Genomic DNA, 19,456 nt, shown 5'->3' with positions numbered 1-19,456 from the left:
TAAATAGTTTTAAATAAAAGAAAGCAAGGATTTGTCTAGTGTTTGGGAGAGATTGATGAATGGGTGTTTTGCGCCAACTGTATGACTAACATTAAAACATGGCTGAAAATAGTTTCAGTCAGTGGAAAAGTAGTTACAGTGACCAATATGAGCAGTAATTGGTAGGACGAGAGTAGTGCAGTGAGACCTGAGAGACAGCAGGGGGAGAAAGTGAGACGGAAGAGACCAGCGTTTCGGAGAAGGAAGTGAAGAGAAAAAACAGAAAGGCAGGAAGAGAAAGAGAGTGATAGAATTAGGGTGTTAGTAGAAGGATTAAGAGAAACTTTGTCACCAAAAAGAGACAGTTTCTCATAGCCGGGAGTCCAAGCGACATGACAGATTGAAGAGAGGGACAAAATGGCTAATGTGTGTCTATTCCTGATAATGTTCCTGTGCGGTAAGACAGCGTCTTTGGCAACTCTTTTCTGTTTGTGTTACCTACCTACTAGTCACTAAACTGCAGAAGCGACTGAACCCACAGCCGGTGTCTCTGTGTTACACAACCAGTGAACTCGCGTGGCCCAAGCTCAGGGTGTGTGTGTTTGGTCGGGGTACAGAAATTCTGAACTGTTATTGTGTGTGCTCGTGCTATTGATCAACTAAAGATTGTGTGAGAATACATGTTTTTGTCTTACTATAACTACTGTTGTTAGTGAGTCACCAAACTAAATTAACTAGAGCCCGTGTATGTGCGTTACTGAGTGTGTATGTATGTGTGTTACTGAGTATGTATGTATGTGTGCTACTGAGTATGTGTGTTACTGAGTGTGTATGTATGTGTGTTACTGAGTGTGTATGTATGTGTGTTACTGAGTATGTATGTATGTGTGTTACTGAGTATGTATGTATGTGTGTTACTGAGTATGTATGTATGTGTGTTACTGAGTATATATGTATGTGTGTTACTGAGTATGTATGTATGTGTGTTACTGAGTATGTATGTATGTGTGTTACTGAGTGTGTATGTATGTGTGTTACTGAGTGTGTATGTATGTGTGTTACTGAGTGTGTATGTATGTGTGTTACTGAGTATGTATGTATGTGTGTTACTGAGTGTGTGAGTATGTATGTGTGTATGTTACTGAGTATGTATGTATGTTACTGAGTACTCGCTAGGCTGTGTTAGAACCTGTGTGTGTTACAATGTTACATAGTAGTTATCTAACTGCCTTAGAGCCAGTGTGTGTTACTAAGTAGTAATACATAAACTCAATAACATCAAAAGGTATCATCTGTTGTTCAGGTTTAGAAAATTCATTGTTCAGCCGCCTCTTTAGACCAGCAACAGCAAACCCTTTTTAAAGGCATATGAAACCTAACATTTTCTTTTGTGATTCAGACAGAGCATGCCATTTTTAAAGGGACAGTCTACACCAGACTTTGTATTGTTTAAGAGATAGATATCCCTTCATTACCCATTCGCCAGTTTTGCATAACCAACACAGTTATATTAATACACTTTTTGCCTCTGTGATTACCTGGCTTCTAAGCCTCTGCAAACTTCCCCCTTATCTCCGTTCTTTTGACATGCATTTTAGCTAATCAGTGCTGGCTCTTAAATAACTCCACGGGAGTGAGCACAAATGTTATCTATATGACACACATGATCTAGCAGTGTCAAACTGTCAAATGCACTGCGATAAGAGGCAACTTACAAACTAGCATATGAGCCTACCTAGCTTTACACAAAGAATACCAAGAGAGCAAAGCAAATTTGATGATAAAAGTAATTTGGAAAGTTGTTTAAAATTGCATGCCCTATTTGAATCATAAACCGTTTTTAATTTTGATTAGACAGTCCCTTTAAAGTTTCCACTTTACTTTTATAAAATTTGCTTAATTCCCATGACAGTCTTTTTTGAAAATATACCGACATCTGGAGCACTACATGGCAGGAAATAGTTCTGCCATCTAGTGGTCTTGCAAATTGATAACATTCTTACAAAACTGTTGCTATATAGTGCTCCAGAAATGGTCCGGCTCCTATGCATACGTCCCTGCTTTTCAATAAAAGATACCAAGAGTTCAAAGAAACATTGATCAAAGAAGTAAATAAGAAAGTTGTTTAAAATCACATGTTCTATCTGAATCCTGAAAATGTTGGTTTCATATCCCTTTAAGTAGTAACAATACTGCACTTAATATAGGGGATTAGGTTTTGGGAGCTATTGCTGAGTGGGGTTAAGGTTGTTTATTGCGATTTGTTCCACAATTTATAGGGGGATGGAGGAGTTAATTTAGTAATATTATAACTGAAGAGGGTCAGCAGTATATTATGACGGGGACAACTTGTTAGGTAACTAATAATTTATGTTTGATTTATTCCACATTTAGTTTTACTGTGACTTGTATAGGCAGCTGAAAGAGCCTTTAGAAAGTGGGAACCTTGGCCCTCCAGATGTTTCAGAACTACATTTCCCATGATACTCATCTCCCATGATACTCATCTGGACTTTAGAGTGCCTAAGCATCATGGGTAATGTAGTTCTGAAACATCAGGAGTGCTATGGTTCCCCATCCTAAGGCCGTCAAAAGTAAAAGGGAGCACATATCAGTGTTCTCTCTAGGACCTATTTAGCTCACAAGTGGATCATTATTTAACTGGGCTAAACTTAGGCTTTATGCACATGTTGGGTAGTGCTCATATTACAAGTTGAAAGTGAACAGTTTTTGCTTGCGCGATAAGTCGACAAGCATAAAAAAACGAACTTAGACTATCACATGTGTAAAAACCTATTCCCCCCCCCCCCCCGTAGAAGTCAATGGAGCAAAAAAAAGTGGAGAAAAAAAAACTAACACTCTACGCACGTGCAAGCCCATATTCTCAAGTGCGCTAAACCAACATGAAAATATGAATATTTCACATTCCAATGTTCTTCACATAAAAGAATGTTCTATTTATTCAGAAATATATATATTTGTGTATGTGTGTGTGTATATATATATATATATATATATATATATATATATATGTGTATATATGTGTATATATGTGTATATATATGTATATACATACATACATACATACATACACACACACACACATTCTCTATCTCTCTATACATCTCTCTATCGGAATATCTATTTAAAAACACAGAGAACATATTCTGTTATGTGCAGACATTAGAATGCAAAATCTTTACAGTAAATATACAGTATAACACTTTATATAAAATGAATATTGCATAAATATGATGTCTATATGTGTGTACATGTGTATTTTTGTCTGTAAATACATATATACAGTCACATAAATACATATGTATAAACACACACATAACATATATATATATATATATATATATATATATATATATATATATATTTATATATATATATATATTGACATATATACGTATTTAGACATGTATATATCTAAATGTTAAAGCCCTTTGCCTGTCTTTTTTCCCCCCCAACACGAGACCTAATTTCTTTGAATCCTTATAACTTTTTTGTGCAATATTGGTTTTAATTTTTTTTTATCAGATAGTGTTGATATAAGTGTAACTGTACTTTTAAATCTATTTTTGATGTGTTTGTGACACTTTTTTGTTTTGCGAAACAGTTAACCATAGGTCTTAGGACGCACTATCCCAACGACAATTAACTTCAATTGCGCTAAAGCAATCTTGTTTACATTTTACTTGTAATACGAAAGAAAACCCGACGCACGCAAACGCCCACGATAAACCCCATTTCTGTTGTGCGTAACTGTTACCCTTCCACTCATAATCTGGCCCTTAATGGGCACACCACCCAGCTAAAATTTAAACTAATATTAAGCTAGGCCTCAACAAATTTGTTCAAAATCTAGGACCCATAAACTTTTGGCCATTCCCTAAAATAAATATTAGTATATCCATACACAAATATTTATATACATATTGGGCTAGATTGCAAGTGATACACTTATGCTAGAGGGGGATGTGATAAGCAATTTTGCAACTGTGTTAACTAGGGAGCATATTACAAGTTGAAAGTTAAACAGCTGCACTTCAGTGCAAACAAATTTTGCTATCAACAGATAAGTATGCCTGAAGACCTAAATGAGGTTTTAAAAAAAAAAAAAAGTTTGCCAAACACATCAAAAACACATTAAAATAAATTATTACAATCATATATACAATTTCTGATAAAAAAAATTAATATAAATATTAATAATACAAAGGTTAAAAGAGATAAGGTATTTGACTGGAAAGGGCAATCGTGTGTGTATAAGTCTAAGTATATGTATGTGTATTGTATTTATGTGTAACACATACTTTATATACCCTGTTGAATCCTTTCCAGTTAAATACCTTGAAACATTAAATATTTGTATTTAATTTTAATACATTTTATTGTGTTTTTAATATTAATACTTTACATTACAATGTTCTTCACGTGGAAGGAAATGTTATTTTTATTTTGCAATATGTATTTCTGTGTGTGTGTGTGTACATTTCCTTCTATGTGAAGAATATTGGAATGGAAATAAGATGCAATGGAAAATTACTGATAATTCTTATTTCGCAAAGGAAGGGTTTAACCCATTTGGACAATGTATGTATGCTCTCACGCCTGTACAGACTCAGTATAGCAAAACATATTACAAACAAAACATAAAATAGGTGAGCTAAAAATTATGTAAAATTGTGCAAAATGTAATGTTTACATTCACCCAGTTCTTGTACTTGTTTTGATTGATAGCTCTTTCTCCAAACTAATAAAGTTATATCAACAACACAACAAAATAAGGTTAAGGGAAAGCAGGCCTCTTCTCTAACATGAGAGGTCACTTTTCCCGTTGTGCATATTTATTTAAAGCTCGGACCAAATTAAAAGGCACCAACAATATAGATGAATGCTCTTTTTATGGTAATAACTTGCTATTTAAAGGGGTATGAGACGCCTCATTTAGAAAATTGGTCAATTACCTTTTAATGTGGGAGTTATTGTTTGTAGTATGCTGTGTTTAGGGGGATACAGGCTCCTTTGGAGCCACTACCTCTATATGGTAAATATGTAAGGATTGCTATTCTTATGGCAACGGGATCCAGTCTGAGGTCTTATACACCTGTGTGTTTTATTTAGGTGGAGGTAGAGGCTTTAAAATTACCACCCCTTGTAAAACCTAGCATAGATGTTTACTTTGGGCAAGTGATCACCTGAAAATTAGACAGGGTTGTGACCCAGTGTAGCGATAGGGGTCTATAGTCTCTAGTGGGGTAGGTGATCAGTTGCATCCTAGGGAGGAAATTGACTCCTCCATTTGAAAGAGGGAAATCTTCCCATTCAAATGTCACTCTATCAAAAACCAGGAAGAGATAGGGGTTCCATTAGAGCTCCCGCAAGTTATTGCCATTTTTACCGCATCTTGCACAAGTATGCTACCTCTCATTTTAAATTACAGTCTTATGTCCCTGTAAGTTAAATAGGGATGGAAATTTTGGCTTTTAACGCCCTTCCTCCAGCTGCAGACTTATTAATAGACAGGTGGATTGAGAGGTTTCGGATACCTCTAAATGCGGAAGGCGGCGGCCCTTCATTCTGTTTGGCTATTTTGGGAGCCTAATTTATACTTGTGAAACAGCAACACGCTAAAATCTGCGTTAATCCAGATTTTAGTGTGTTGTTGTTTCACAAATATAAATTTGGTTTTAGAAATAGTTGAACAGAACAAAGAGCTGCCTTCTTTTGCATTCAGTGATATCTGAAAACTTTGAATGCACACGTCTATTTATTAACAAGGAGAACCCTGCATCTGCGGGACTTCCTTGTTCCCTGTGATTTTATTATGCATGCAAGTGGTGGCACGTTTAGCTGGTGATGGGGAAGTAGTCTGCAGTCGCCTTTCTAGCAGTTGTGGATGGGGTGGCAAAATCGAGATTGTAAAGGGAACCTCGAGTACGGTGATCCATTGTTGCGCTATTAATCCATGAAACTGTGTACTTAGCATTGTTTATGTGTTACTGAGACCCCATACTGTGCATATATTTTTCATCCATTCCACTCAGCTGTGTTATTTTATTCCACCATTTGCCTACTCTTTGCTGGGAAGTGTGTTTTACACTAGTACCTAAGCTACTGTCTCTAAGGAGTAAGTTTATTACTCTGAGTTAAACCTTTGTGGTGTGTGATAAATTCATTGGTTTCAAATCCCTGTCTCTGAGCCTCCCACATATTATTACCCCCCCCCTCCCCACATACACACAAGTTTCTGTCTTTGAGGTTTATTTATTGTACATATCACAAGACCATTGTGTGTATCACACCAGAGTGTTAGAGGGACATAAAACCTCTTGCTTTTGTGCTTTTTTTGAGTTGCTGAAAAAAGATTCTGTACCCTTGGTTTCTATTTAAATGCTGCAAAAGACCTAAACCAGCTATATACTAGACATTGATTGTGTAGTGCAGCTTGCCATAATTGGCCACAATAAAGGGATATCGGGTAAACATACTAGTGACAATTGTCTTTTGCATCAATGTGAAAATACTTTCACGTCCCTTTGACTCCTGTACCCGAGTTGTCCATTCTTAGGACAATTTATTATACAGGCACTAAAGCCCCATCAGTGATGTTAGAGTAAGTTATTTGTCTCTGCCAACTCGCATGCGTTTTAGTATGAAAGTCCAAAGCCATTGTATTCTATAGATGCAAATGTCACAGATAAGTCTAACAAAAATGAGGTGTTAATTACAAACCTCGTCTTGGATCTGTGTGTGTTTATTATGCAAGTCCTTTTCTCTGATGTGGATATGTATATCTTCATTATGTCAGCTTGAAAGCCCTGTCTCAGAATTGTTTATTACACTAATCTACAAACTGGATTTTCATTATTTAGTCCCCATTCAAGGGGGAGAATTTATCAAGTTGCATTTGCAGCTTCTGACACATTGTCTTGTGTGAGGAACCCTGCAGCGGCCCCTGCTTCTTAAAGGGACATAAAACCCAACATTTTCTTTCATAATTCAGATAGGTCATACGATTTTAAGCAACTTCCCAATTTATTTCTATTATTAATTTTGCTTTATTCTCTTGGTATCTTTAATTGAAGGAGAAACAATGCATTACTTGGAGCTAGCTGAAAACATTGGATGAGTCAATGACTATATATATATATATATATATATATATATATATATATATATATATATATATATATATATATATATATATCCACCAATCTGCATCTAGCTCCAGTAATGCATTGCTGCTCCTGGTATGCTTTTCAACAAATGATAACTAAACCCCCCTGTCCCTGATGTCTGTATATCACACCAGCCCTAAACCCCCCTCCAGTCCCTGATGTCTGTATATCACACGACCCGTAAACCACCTGTCCCTGATGTGTGTGTTTCACACCGGCCCTGTACCCCCTGCCCCTGATGTGTGTGTGTGTGTGTGTGTATATCACACCAGTTATAAACCCCCCTGTCCCTGATGTGTGTATATTACACCAGCCGTAAACCCCCTGTCCCTGATGTGTGTGTATATTACACCAGCCGTAAGCCCCCCTGTCCCTGATGTGTGTATATTACACCAGCCGTAAGCCCCCCTGTCCCTGATGTGTGTATATTACACCAGCCGTAAACCCCCTGTCCCTAATGTGTGTATATTACACCAGCCGTAAACCCCCTGTCCCTAATGTGTGTATATTACACCAGCCGTAAACCCCCCTGTCCCTGATGTGTGTGTATATTACACCAGCCGTAAACCCCCCTGTCCCTGATGTGTGTGTATATTACACCAGCCGTAAACCCCCCTGTCCCTGATGTGTGTGTATATTACACCAGCCATAAACCCCCCTGTCCCTGATGTGTGTGTATATTACACCAGCCATAAACCCCCTGTCCCTAATGTGTGTATATTACACCAGCCATAAACCCCCCTGTCCCTGATGTGTGTATATCACACCAGCCATAAACCCCCCTGTCCCTGATGTGTGTGTATATCACACCAGCCATAAACCCCCCTGTCCCTGATGTGTGTGTGTGTGTGTATATCATACCAGCCCTCTACCCTCTGTCCCTGATGTGTGTATATCACACCAGCCCTCTACCCCCTGTCCCTGATGTCTGTATATCACACCAGCCATAAACCCCCCTGTCCCTGATGTCTGTATACCACACCAGCCATAAACCCCCCTGTCCCTCATGTCTGTATATCACACCAGCCATAAACCCCCCTGTCCCTCATGTCTGTATATCACACCAGCCATAAACCCCCCTGTCCCTCATGTCTGTATATCACACCAGCCATAAACCCCCCTGTCCCTCATGTCTGTATATCACACCAGCCATAAACCCCCCTGTCCCTCATGTCTGTATATCACACCAGCCATAAACCCCCCTGTCCCTGATGTCTGTATATCACACCAGCCATAAACCCCCCTGTCCCTCATGTCTGTATATCACACCAGCCATAAACCCCCCTGTCCCTCATGTCTGTATATCACACCAGCCATAAACCCCCCTGTCCCTCATGTCTGTATATCACACCATAACAAAAATTAATAGTAGTTTGGGAGCGCTAAAAGCTAAATGAGAAAAGTCTGGAAACTGATATATATTGTATCAAAAATATATTTATTAAAATAATATAAAACATGTATATAACATTTAGAATAGATTGTGGGACGTCTCCCTTTGTAGTTTAAGAACAGGTAAAATTTACTGCATCAAGAGAACACTTTTGTATATTTCTCTAAGAGATTCCACCTAGGTTTTTCATTTTCACCTTAAATCAATTATCTTTTAATTTCCACCTTAATTCTGATACTAAGTAGTCGTAAGAAATTTCTCAGATATTATATCGTTTCCTACTTTTGTATTGTTACTTTGTATCAGATGGAAACAATTTACATTTCATAGTCCAATAAATTGTTATTTCAGTTGTTATCTTTTTGTAGCAATGTCTTTTGGTGTATAATTTATAAACAGAGTTGTCTGTACTCAGTAAAAATTGATATTTTTTGATGGGGCTTACCGGTTCTTCTGACACGTCTGTGTCTGATGGTATCTCGGTCTCTCTTACCGGTTTTTTCTTTTGTGTCTCTCCTCCCTGTATACTGTAGGTATCTCCGATATCGAGAATAGAAACCCATACACGCAGGAGCGTGGTCTAGGTTTCTATTCTCGATATCGGAGATACCTACAGTATACAGGGAGGAGAGACACAAAAGAAAAAACCGGTAAGAGAGACCGAGATACCATCAGACACAGACGTGTCAGAAGAACCGGTAAGCCCCATCAAAAAATATCAATTTTTACTGAGTACAGACAACTCTGTTTATACATTATACACCAAAAGACATTGCTACAAAAAGATAACAACTGAAATAACAATTTATTGGACTATGAAATGTAAATTGTTTCCATCTGATACAAAGTAACAATACAAAAGTAGGAAACGATATAATATCTGAGAAATTTCTTACGACTACTTAGTATCAGAATTAAGGTGGAAATTAAAAGATAATTGATTTAAGGTGAAAATGAAAAACCTAGGTGGAATCTCTTAGAGAAATATACAAAAGTGTTCTCTTGATGCAGTAAATTTTACCTGTTCTTAAACTACAAAGGGAGACGTCCCACAATCTATTCTAAATGTTATATACATGTTTTATATTATTTTAATAAATATATTTTTGATACAATATATATCAGTTTCCAGACTTTTCTCATTTAGCTTTTAGCGCTCCCAAACTACTATTGATTTTTGTTATTGTGTATTATTTAAGGTAATTATAGGGAAAATTACTTGTGAGGGAGCTTTGGGGAATAATACCTGGCGCTGCTCTTTATAAACTTATATGTATATCACACCAGCTATAAACCCCCCTGTCCCTCATGTCTGTATATCACACCAGCCATAAACCCCCCTGTCCCTGATGTGTGTGTATATTACACCAGCCATAAACCCCCTGTCCCTAATGTGTGTATATTACACCAGCCATAAACCCCCCTGTCCCTGATGTGTGTATATCACACCAGCCATAAACCCCCCTGTCCCTGATGTGTGTGTATATCATACCAGCCCTCTACCCTCTGTCCCTGATGTGTGTATATCACACCAGCCCTCTACCCCCTGTCCCTGATGTCTGTATATCACACCAGCCATAAACCCCCCTGTCCCTGATGTCTGTATATCACACCAGCCATAAACCCCCCTGTCCCTGATGTCTGTATATCACACCAGCCATAAACCCCCCTGTCCCTCATGTCTGTATATCACACCAGCCCTAAACCCCCCTGTCCCTGATGTCTGTATATCACACCAGCCATAAACCCCCCTGTCCCTCATGTCTGTATATCACACCAGCCCTAAACCCCCCTGTCCCTCATGTCTGTATATCACACCAGCCCTAAACCCCCCTGTCCCTCATGTCTGTATATCACACCAGCCCTAAACCCCCCTGTCCCTCATGTCTGTATATCACACCAGCCCTAAACCCCCCTGTCCCTCATGTCTGTATATCACACCAGCCCTAAACCCCCCTGTCCCTCATGTCTGTATATCACACCAGCCCTAAACCCCCCTGTCCCTCATGTCTGTATATCACACCAGCCCTAAACCCCCCTGTCCCTCATGTCTGTATATCACACCAGCCCTAAACCTCCCTGTCCCTCATGTCTGTATATCACACCAGCCCTAAACCCCCCTGTCCCTCATGTCTGTATATCACACCAGCCCTAAACCCCCCTGTCCCTCATGTCTGTATATCACACCAGCCCTAAACCCCCCTGTCCCTCATGTCTGTATATCACACCAGCCCTAAACCCCCCTGTCCCTCATGTCTGTATATCACACCAGCCCTAAACCCCCCTGTCCCTCATGTCTGTATATCACACCAGCCCTAAACCCCCCTGTCCCTCATGTCTGTATATCACACCAGCCCTAAACCCCCCTGTCCCTCATGTCTGTATATCACACCAGCCATAAACCCCCCTGTCCCTCATGTCTGTATATCACACCAGCCCTAAACCCCCCTGTCCCTCATGTCTGTATATCACACCAACCCTAAACCCCCCTGTCCCTGATGTGTGTGTATTTCACCAGCCCTAAACCCCCCTGTCCCTCATGTTTGTATATCACACCAGCCCTAAACCCCCCTGTCCCTCATGTCTGTAAATCACACCAGCCCTAAACCCCCCTGTCCCTCATGTCTGTATATCACACCAGCCCTAAACCCCCCTGTCCCTCATGTCTGTATATCACACCAGCTCTAAACCCCCCTGTCCCTCATGTCTGTATATCACACCAGCCCTAAACCCCCCTGTCCCTCATGTCTGTATATCACACCAGCCCTAAACCCCCCTGTCCCTCATGTCTGTATATCACACCAGCCCTAAACCCCCCTGTCCCTCATGTCTGTATATCACACCAACCCTAAACCCCCCTGTCCCTGATGTGTGTGTATTTCACCAGCCCTAAATCCCCCTCCAGTCCCTGATGTGTGTGTATATCACACCAGTTATAAACCCCCCTGTCCCTGATGTGTGTGTATATTACACCACCCGTAAACCCCCCCTTTCCTTGATGTGTGTATATCACACTAGCCCTAACACCCCCCCCCCCCCTGTCCCTGATGTCTGTATATTACACCGGCCCTCTAACCCCTGTCCCTGATTAGTGTGTATGTATATATATATATATATATATATATATATATATATATATATATATATATATATATATATATATATATATATATTAATTACACCATCCCTAAACCCCCCTCCTGTCCCTGATGTCTGTATCAATACTTGTTGGGATGTCAGCACAGCTGTTACTGTATAGTGCACGTGTGACAGAGTATAAATGCAATACTCCAGAGATATGATACACAAACTTGGAGTCACTGATGTGTGTATATTACTCCAGCCGTAACCCCCCCCCCCGTCCCTGATGTCTGTATATCACACCAGCCATAAACCCCCTGTCCCTGATGTGTGTGTATATTACACCATCCGTAAACCCCCCTGTCCCTGATGTGTGTGTATATTACACCATCCGTAAACCCCCCTGTCCCTGATGTGTGTGTATATTACACCATCCGTAAACCCCCCTGTCCCTGATGTGTGTGTATATTACACCATCCATAAACCCCCCCTGTCCCTGATGTGTGTGTATATTACACCATCCGTAAACCCCCCTGTCCCTGATGTGTGTCTATTACATCATCCGTAAACCCCCCTGTCCCTGATGTGTGTGTATATTACACCATCCGTAAACCCCCCTGTCCCTGATGTGTGTCTATTACATCATCCGTAAACCCCCCTGTCCCTGATGTGTGTATCACACCAGCCCTAACCCCCCCCCCCCCGTCCCTGATGTCTGTATATCACACCAGCCCTCTACCCCCTGTCCCTGATGTGTGTGTGTGTATATCACACCAGCCATAAACCCCCTGTCCCTGATGTGTGTATTACACCAGCCCTAAACCCCCCTGTCCCTGATGTCTGTATATCACACCAGCCATAAACCACCTGTCCCTGATGTCTGTATATCACACCAGCCTTCTACCCCCTGTCCTTGATGTGTGTATATTAAACAAGCTATAAACCCCCTGTCCCTGATGTGTGTGTGTATATCACACCAGCGGGATCATTACATTTTTATTTTCTCAGTTACATCAGGGATATATATATTCCCAAAAAGAGCACTCTCACCTCAATGCAGAAGTGCCAGGGTGCCAACGATTCAATACATAGAATATAAGGAGACACTCACTGGTCTTTTCCAATAGTGAAGTTTAATAAGTGTGACGTTTCGGGGGGACACTCCCCTTCCTCAGACATACAACAAAGTAAGCAGTATTTTTAAACCGCTTAAACCCCGCCCCAATTTTGCACTCACTGGGGGTGGGGTTTATGCGGTTTCAAAATGCCACTTGCTTGCTGTGTTTGTTTGTCAGAGGAAGGGAAGTGTGTCCCTGAAACTTCACGCTTATTAAACTTCTCTATTGGAAAAGACCAGTGAGTGCCTCCTTATATATTGTATACATATTATGGGAGTATGTACTTATATTTTGTGAGATACGTTTAGATTGAAATCCTTTTAACATGTATATTGTAACTGTCTTGCCTTAAGTGTTAGAAAGCTGCCATTTTCACATAAACCATGTCATAAATGGAGTCTAGTGACTTCATTTTGAAAGAGTAGATTCTATTTCCTTTCTGTGGTCTCTTCACTATAAAGTGAGGGTGGAGTGACAGATACTTTTACTGTCCTTTCCCAGGATCAAACATGACATGCACTAGAGTGTAGAGTTGCCCCTCTTTTACATGCGGCTGTACATACAGTTTCTTAATGTTACATTTCTGAGGTTTGTGTGGGTCTTTATGGAACCACATGACAGTATGCATTACATACATATTCAGTTGTGAACAAGCTAAAAAAGCTCCTCTGCTTTCACCCCTTATAGCACTTTTACTTTTTGTCTTTCCCAGGGTTGCTGATGCTGACAGAAGGAGATAGCCTTTATGGTGAGTATAACATTAAAATGTTGCATTTGGATTGTATACATGTATGTTGTTTTATGGAAGCATATTAATGTAATGTTCATTTATCTCTCTCTCTCTTTGATATACAAGACCCCTCTCCCTGCCCACCAGGTTATTTTTACTGTAGCTCAGCTTGCTTGCCTCTGTCTGCTCGCTGTGATGGATTGTATGATTGTGACGATCAGTCTGATGAGCATGGCTGCTCTTCCCAGTGCAGTTTCACCCTACAAAACTTCTATGGAGTGTTTTCAACTCCTGGCTATCCAGGACCTGTACCTTACCCTGTTCCCAGCTCCTGTCGGTGGATCATTGACTCTGGAGATGGCCGTGGTCTTTACCTCAAATTCTCAGCCTTGCAACTCTTGAATTCTGATGCCCTTGTCGTGTATGAGGGAGGCCCTGGAGTTTCCCTACACATCCTCCGTGCCTTGGATCACCAGAGCAATGGAAAGGCAGTCACAGTAGAGTCTGTAGGAGGGAGGGTCATGGTTGTTTATCACTACAGTTCCGATGCACTCAGATTCCCTGGCTTGGACTCTTCTGTTACTCATAGTTCCAGCTCCAAATTTCCTAGATCAGACTTTCCTGTCTCTGCTAGAAAAGTCGACCATGGACATGGCCCTCAAACCCCAGACCTTTTTGACTCCTTTTTATCTCGTTCTCGCTTTTCTCCATCTAATAACCCTAGCTTATGGGATTCAGGCTTATCATTTCGGACCAGGGGTTTCAATGCCACTTACCGTGTACGTGGTTACTGTTTGCCATGGGACCATCCATGTGGCTCCAGCCCAGGACTTTTGTGGGATGCTGGAACTGAGGAGGGTGGTGGCTGCTTCACTGATGCTCAGCAGTGCGATGGATCATGGGACTGTGCCAATGGAAGAGATGAAATAAACTGTACAATCTGCCCAGAAGGACACTTTCCTTGTGCCTCTGGTCGAGCATGTTACCCTATTGGAGAACGATGCAATTACCAAACCTCCTGCCAGGATGGTACAGATGAGAAGGGCTGCCTAGGCTGTCAACCTGGAGGCTTCCACTGTGACCTGGAGCGGTGTGTGTACGAAGCATGGGTTTGTGATGGACAAGCAGACTGTAGAGATGGAAGTGATGAGAGGGACTGTGGATACATACTACCCCGAAAGGTCATAGCTGCCGCAATTATTGGGAGCCTTATATGCGCTACTCTTCTGGTGGTGGCTCTAGGTTGTACATGCAGGCTGTATACCACAAGAGCACGGGAGTACAGGTGAGGAGGGGTCATGGAGGGATACACTAAGTATGACTGTCGATACATGTTAATCACTTCCTATACTCTCTTTACAGCGTATTTGCTCCGCTCTCACGGGTAGATGCAGAGCTGATCCAGCAGCAGGCTCCACCATCCTATGGCCAACTGATTGCACAGGGAGCTATCCCTCCTGTGGAAAACTTCCCCACTGAAAGCCCAAGTGACGTAAGTGTTTGTGTGCATCACATGTTTGTTAATACAATAATCTACAGTGGATATAAAAAGTCTACACACCCCTGTTAAAATGTCAGGTTTCTGTGATGTAAAAAAAGACAAAGATAAATCATTTCAGAACTTTTTCCACCTTTAATGTGACCTATAAACTGTACAACTCAATTGAAAAACAAACTGAAATCTTTTAGGTAAAGGAAAATAGAAATAAAAAACTAAAATAATATGGTTGCATAAGTGTGAACACCCTTAAACTAATACTTTATTGAAGCACCTTTTGATTTTATTACAGCACTCAGTCTTTTTGGGTATGAGTTTTTCAGCAAGGCACATCTTGACTTGGCAAGATTTGCCCACTCTTCTTTGCAAAAACACTCTAAATCTGTCAGAATGCGAGGGCATCTCCTTTGCACAGCCCTCTTCAGATCACCCCACAGATTTTGAATTGGATTCAGGTCTGGGCTCTGGCAGGGCCATCCCAAAACTTTAATCTCCTTCTGGTGAAGCCATTCCTTTGTTGATTTGGATGTATGCTTTGGGTCGTTGTCATGCTGAAATATGAAGTTCCTCTCCATGTTCAGCTTTCTAGCAGAAGCCTAAACGTTTTGTGCCAATATTGTCTGGTATTTGGAACTGCTCATTATTCCCTCTATCTTGACTAAGGCCCCAGTTCCAGCTGAAGAAAAACAGCCCCAAAGCATGATGCTCACACCACCATGCTTCGCTGTGGGTATGGTGTTCTTTTGGTGATATGCAGTGTTGTTTTTGCGCCAAACATATCTTTTGGAATTATGACCAAAAAGTTCAACTTTGGTTTCATCAGACCATAACAACTTTTGCAACATGCTTTTGGGAAACTTCAGATGTGTTTTTGCAAAATTTAGTCGGGCTTGGATTTTTTTTTTGTAAGGCTTCCGTCTTGCCACTCTACCCCATAGCCCAGACATATGAAGAATACGGACGATTGTTGTCACATGTACCACACAGCCAGTACTTGCCAGATATTCCTGCAGCTCCTTTAATGTTGCTGTAGTCCTCTTGGCAGCCTCCCAGACCAGTTTTCTTCTCGTCTTTTCATCAATTTTGGAGGGACATCCAGTTCTTGGTAATGTCACTGTTGCACCATATTTTCTTCACTTGATGATGACTGTCTTCACTGTGTTCCATGGTATATCTAATGCCTTGGAAATTCTTTTGTACCCTTCTCCTGACTGATACCTTTTAACAATGAGATGCTTTAGAAGCTCTCTGCGGACCATGGCTTTTGCTGTAGGATGCGACTAACAAAATGTCAGGAAAGACCTACTAGAACAGCTGAACTTTATTTGGGGTTAATCAGAGGCACTTTAAATGATAACAGGTGTGTACTGACTCCTATTTAACATGATTTTGAATGTGATTGCTTAATTCTGAACACAGCTACATCCCCAGTTATAAAAGGGTGTTCACACTTATGCAACCATATTATTTTATTTTTTTATTTCCCTTCACCTAAAAGATTTCAGTTTGTTTTTCAATTGAGTTGTACAGTTTATAGGTCACATTAAAGGTGGAAAAAGTTCTGAAATGATTAATCTTTGTCTCATTTTTTTTACATCACAGAAACCTGACATTTTAACAGGGGTGTGTAGACTTTTTATATCCACTGTAAATGTACACATTCTTTAGTTTTTTTATAATTGTGTATGTTTCATATTGTCCTACATTAGTGTAATCTGTGTGTATATACTGACCCTTTATACACATATACTGTTGCTGGGCACATTTCTGCACCCGTACTCTTTGAATAAGTGGAAGTTTATATATTTTGGCCACTATGCACACTACTGTTGTGCAAAAGTTGGCACCTTGAAATAGAAGTTCCTTTGGAAAAAGGGGTATGACTGAACATTTGGCCTTTGTAACTGTATTGTGTTTATGTGAATGCCTAGATGAATATAAAATGTTACTTAAGACTTCTAAAATGAATAATCAACATTTTTAGAAGTCTTAAAGGGACATGAAACCCAAATGTTTTATTCCATGATTCAGAGAGAGAATACAATTTTAAACATTCCAATTTTCTTCTATTATCTAAGTTGCTTCATTCTTTAGGTATCCTTTGTTGAATAAACCACCAATCAGCATCTGCTGAGCCTTTTTAGATATGATATCAAGAGAATGAAGCAAGTTAGCAAAAAGCAGTAAATTGGAATATTGTTTAAAATTGTATGCCCTATCTAAATCATGAAAGAAAAAAACAATTGGGTTTCATTTCCGATGAACATGCACATATGTCATCTTAAAGGGATATGAAACCCAATATTTTTCTTTTGTGATTCAGACAGAGCATACAATTTAGAAAAACGTTTCCACTTTACATATATTATCTAATTATTATTACAATTATTCTTTGTTGAAGAGATACCTAGGTAGGTGTCGGGAGCACTACATGGCAGGTAATAGAGCGCGTGCAAATAGATAACATTCTTGCAAAACTGCTGCTATATAGTGCTCCAGACACGTGCATGCTCCTCAGCTTTTTTCAGCAAAAGATACAAAGTGAACAAAGAAAATCTGATAATAGAAGTAAATTAGAAAGTTGCTTAAAACCGTGTGTTCTATCTAAATCGTGAAAGAACAAATGGGGGTTTCATGTCCCTTGAAGTGCTGGAACTAAAAAAGTAAAAGGGACATTTTATACAACCTGAGGTTGTATCCCAATGCCATTTTTTTGTTGTGGTGTGCTCCTATCCTGTATGAAGCGAGTGTGCATGTCCTCTCCTTCACATGCAGAACTCTGTATAGCTACATACACGTCATAATCTCGCTAGAGAGGAAAGCTTTAGTTCATTAATGCCCAATATTTCTATATAAGTAAATAGCTGCAATGTATCTATGTCGTGTTCAATGAGGTTTAAAGGTACATTACATTCAAAATTAAATCAACCAAAGGGACATTCTAGTGGAAAATGTGTCCATTTTTAAATAAATTCCTGTATTTTACTATGTGATTAACCCTTGCAAAGTGGTTAAACACACAAAGTTGTGCTCCAGTCACTGGCTGTGTCCTTGTCTGGATGTTCTAGTACATATTTGACCACATTAACCCTTTTGAAGAAGGGAGTGTCACGCCTGCCTCAGTTTTAGATGGAGAGACGGGCAGTAAAATACAGTACCTACACAAAGTATAAGTACGGTATGGAGTAAGCCAGAGATTAAGGTTGAGATAGGAATAACAACCAGCCTGAAGCTCTGGATGCAGTCCGGACTGTACAGTACTAATTCAATCTGGTGATACTGAGCAAGGAAAACTAGTTCTGCAAAAGGATACAATCCGGTAGTACAAGAAATAGTCACTAGAGGTCAGACTTGAGCGTATTCACAGATAATCCAGGGCAGCAACAGTAAGGCAAACAATCCAGCGAGGTAGAAGGGGTTAAAGCAAAGCGTAGTCAAAGTCCAGTTCCAAGATCAAAGAAAACCGCAGATCCAAAGAAGTACCAATGGGCAGAGAAAAAGGCAGAGCCCAGAATCCAAATCTGTAACAGTGAGCGTTCCAAAATAGCAATAAACAGCACACTCTGACTAGAAACTCAATAAACAGGCAATGACTGCTAGAAGAGCTGGTTTATATCAGCTGAGAGTAATTGCCAATTACCTGCAGCTACAGGCAGATGAGCCAAAGTGCAGGAAAACAAAAGCTAACTAGGCAAAAGAAACAGACTGCAGTCCAGTTGCACGGATAGCGCATAGCAAAAGCAACAGCCCAGGAAGCTGAGGTCCCAGGTTCAATCCCAGGGTGTGACAGGGAGTTTGAAAGATAATTTAATTTTTTTATATTAGTGTCCTTTTAATTATTGCATACTGATAAAATATGCAGCGTACATTGTTTATTTAGGGGTATGCCCCTCATAGCCAACAAAATAATGTAGATTTACAGTTTAAAGCACAGCTTACTTCACATGCAGGTGTTTTGACATTATGTTCTTAATTATACAATGCAATAAAAAAAAAAAAAAGTTTAATGTCCGTTTAACAAACTAACCCCTGGTGTTGAGATTGCTGCACACAGGCCTAAGTAAATATTCTAGAATACTGTGCTCAGTCTAGTTCATTTATGCTCCTTCACCAAAGGATACCAAGAATAAATAAGCAAATTTGATAATAAAAGTAAATTGGAAAGTTTTTTTTATTTATTTTTTTTATTGTTTTTTGTTTGCGCTATCTGAATGACAGGTAACATTTAAGGGACATTAAACCCATTTTTTTCTTTCATGATTCAAATAGAGAATACAATTTTAAACATTTACATTTACTTCTGTTATGTAATTTGCTTCATTCTTTAGATATCCTGTGTTGTAGAAATAGCAATGCACATGGGTGAGCCAATCACAAGAGGCATCTATGTGCAACCCCCAATCAGCAGCTACTGAGCCTATCTAGATATGCTTTTCAGCAAAGAATATCAAGAGAATGAAGCACATT

General features: G+C 39.9%; 1 protein-coding gene across 1 annotated transcript in view; it reads left to right on the top strand.

Moving 5' to 3' along the window:
- Window positions 1-233: 233 nt before the first annotated feature.
- The window catches only part of LRP10 (LDL receptor related protein 10), a 31,071-nt gene continuing 11,848 nt past the window's right edge, over window positions 234-19,456 (top strand). The window contains exons 1-4 of the mRNA XM_053702308.1: window positions 234-436; window positions 13,474-13,509; window positions 13,618-14,776; window positions 14,854-14,983. Of these exons, the coding sequence (XP_053558283.1) occupies window positions 397-436; window positions 13,474-13,509; window positions 13,618-14,776; window positions 14,854-14,983 (1,365 nt within the window). The 5' untranslated portion in view covers window positions 234-396. The remainder of the gene's footprint in view (window positions 437-13,473; window positions 13,510-13,617; window positions 14,777-14,853; window positions 14,984-19,456) is intronic.

The sequence above is a fragment of the Bombina bombina genome, chromosome 2, assembly GCF_027579735.1.
Source record: "Bombina bombina isolate aBomBom1 chromosome 2, aBomBom1.pri, whole genome shotgun sequence".
NCBI lineage: Eukaryota > Metazoa > Chordata > Amphibia > Anura > Bombinatoridae > Bombina > Bombina bombina.
This window is presented reverse-complemented; position numbering and strand designations above follow the sequence as displayed.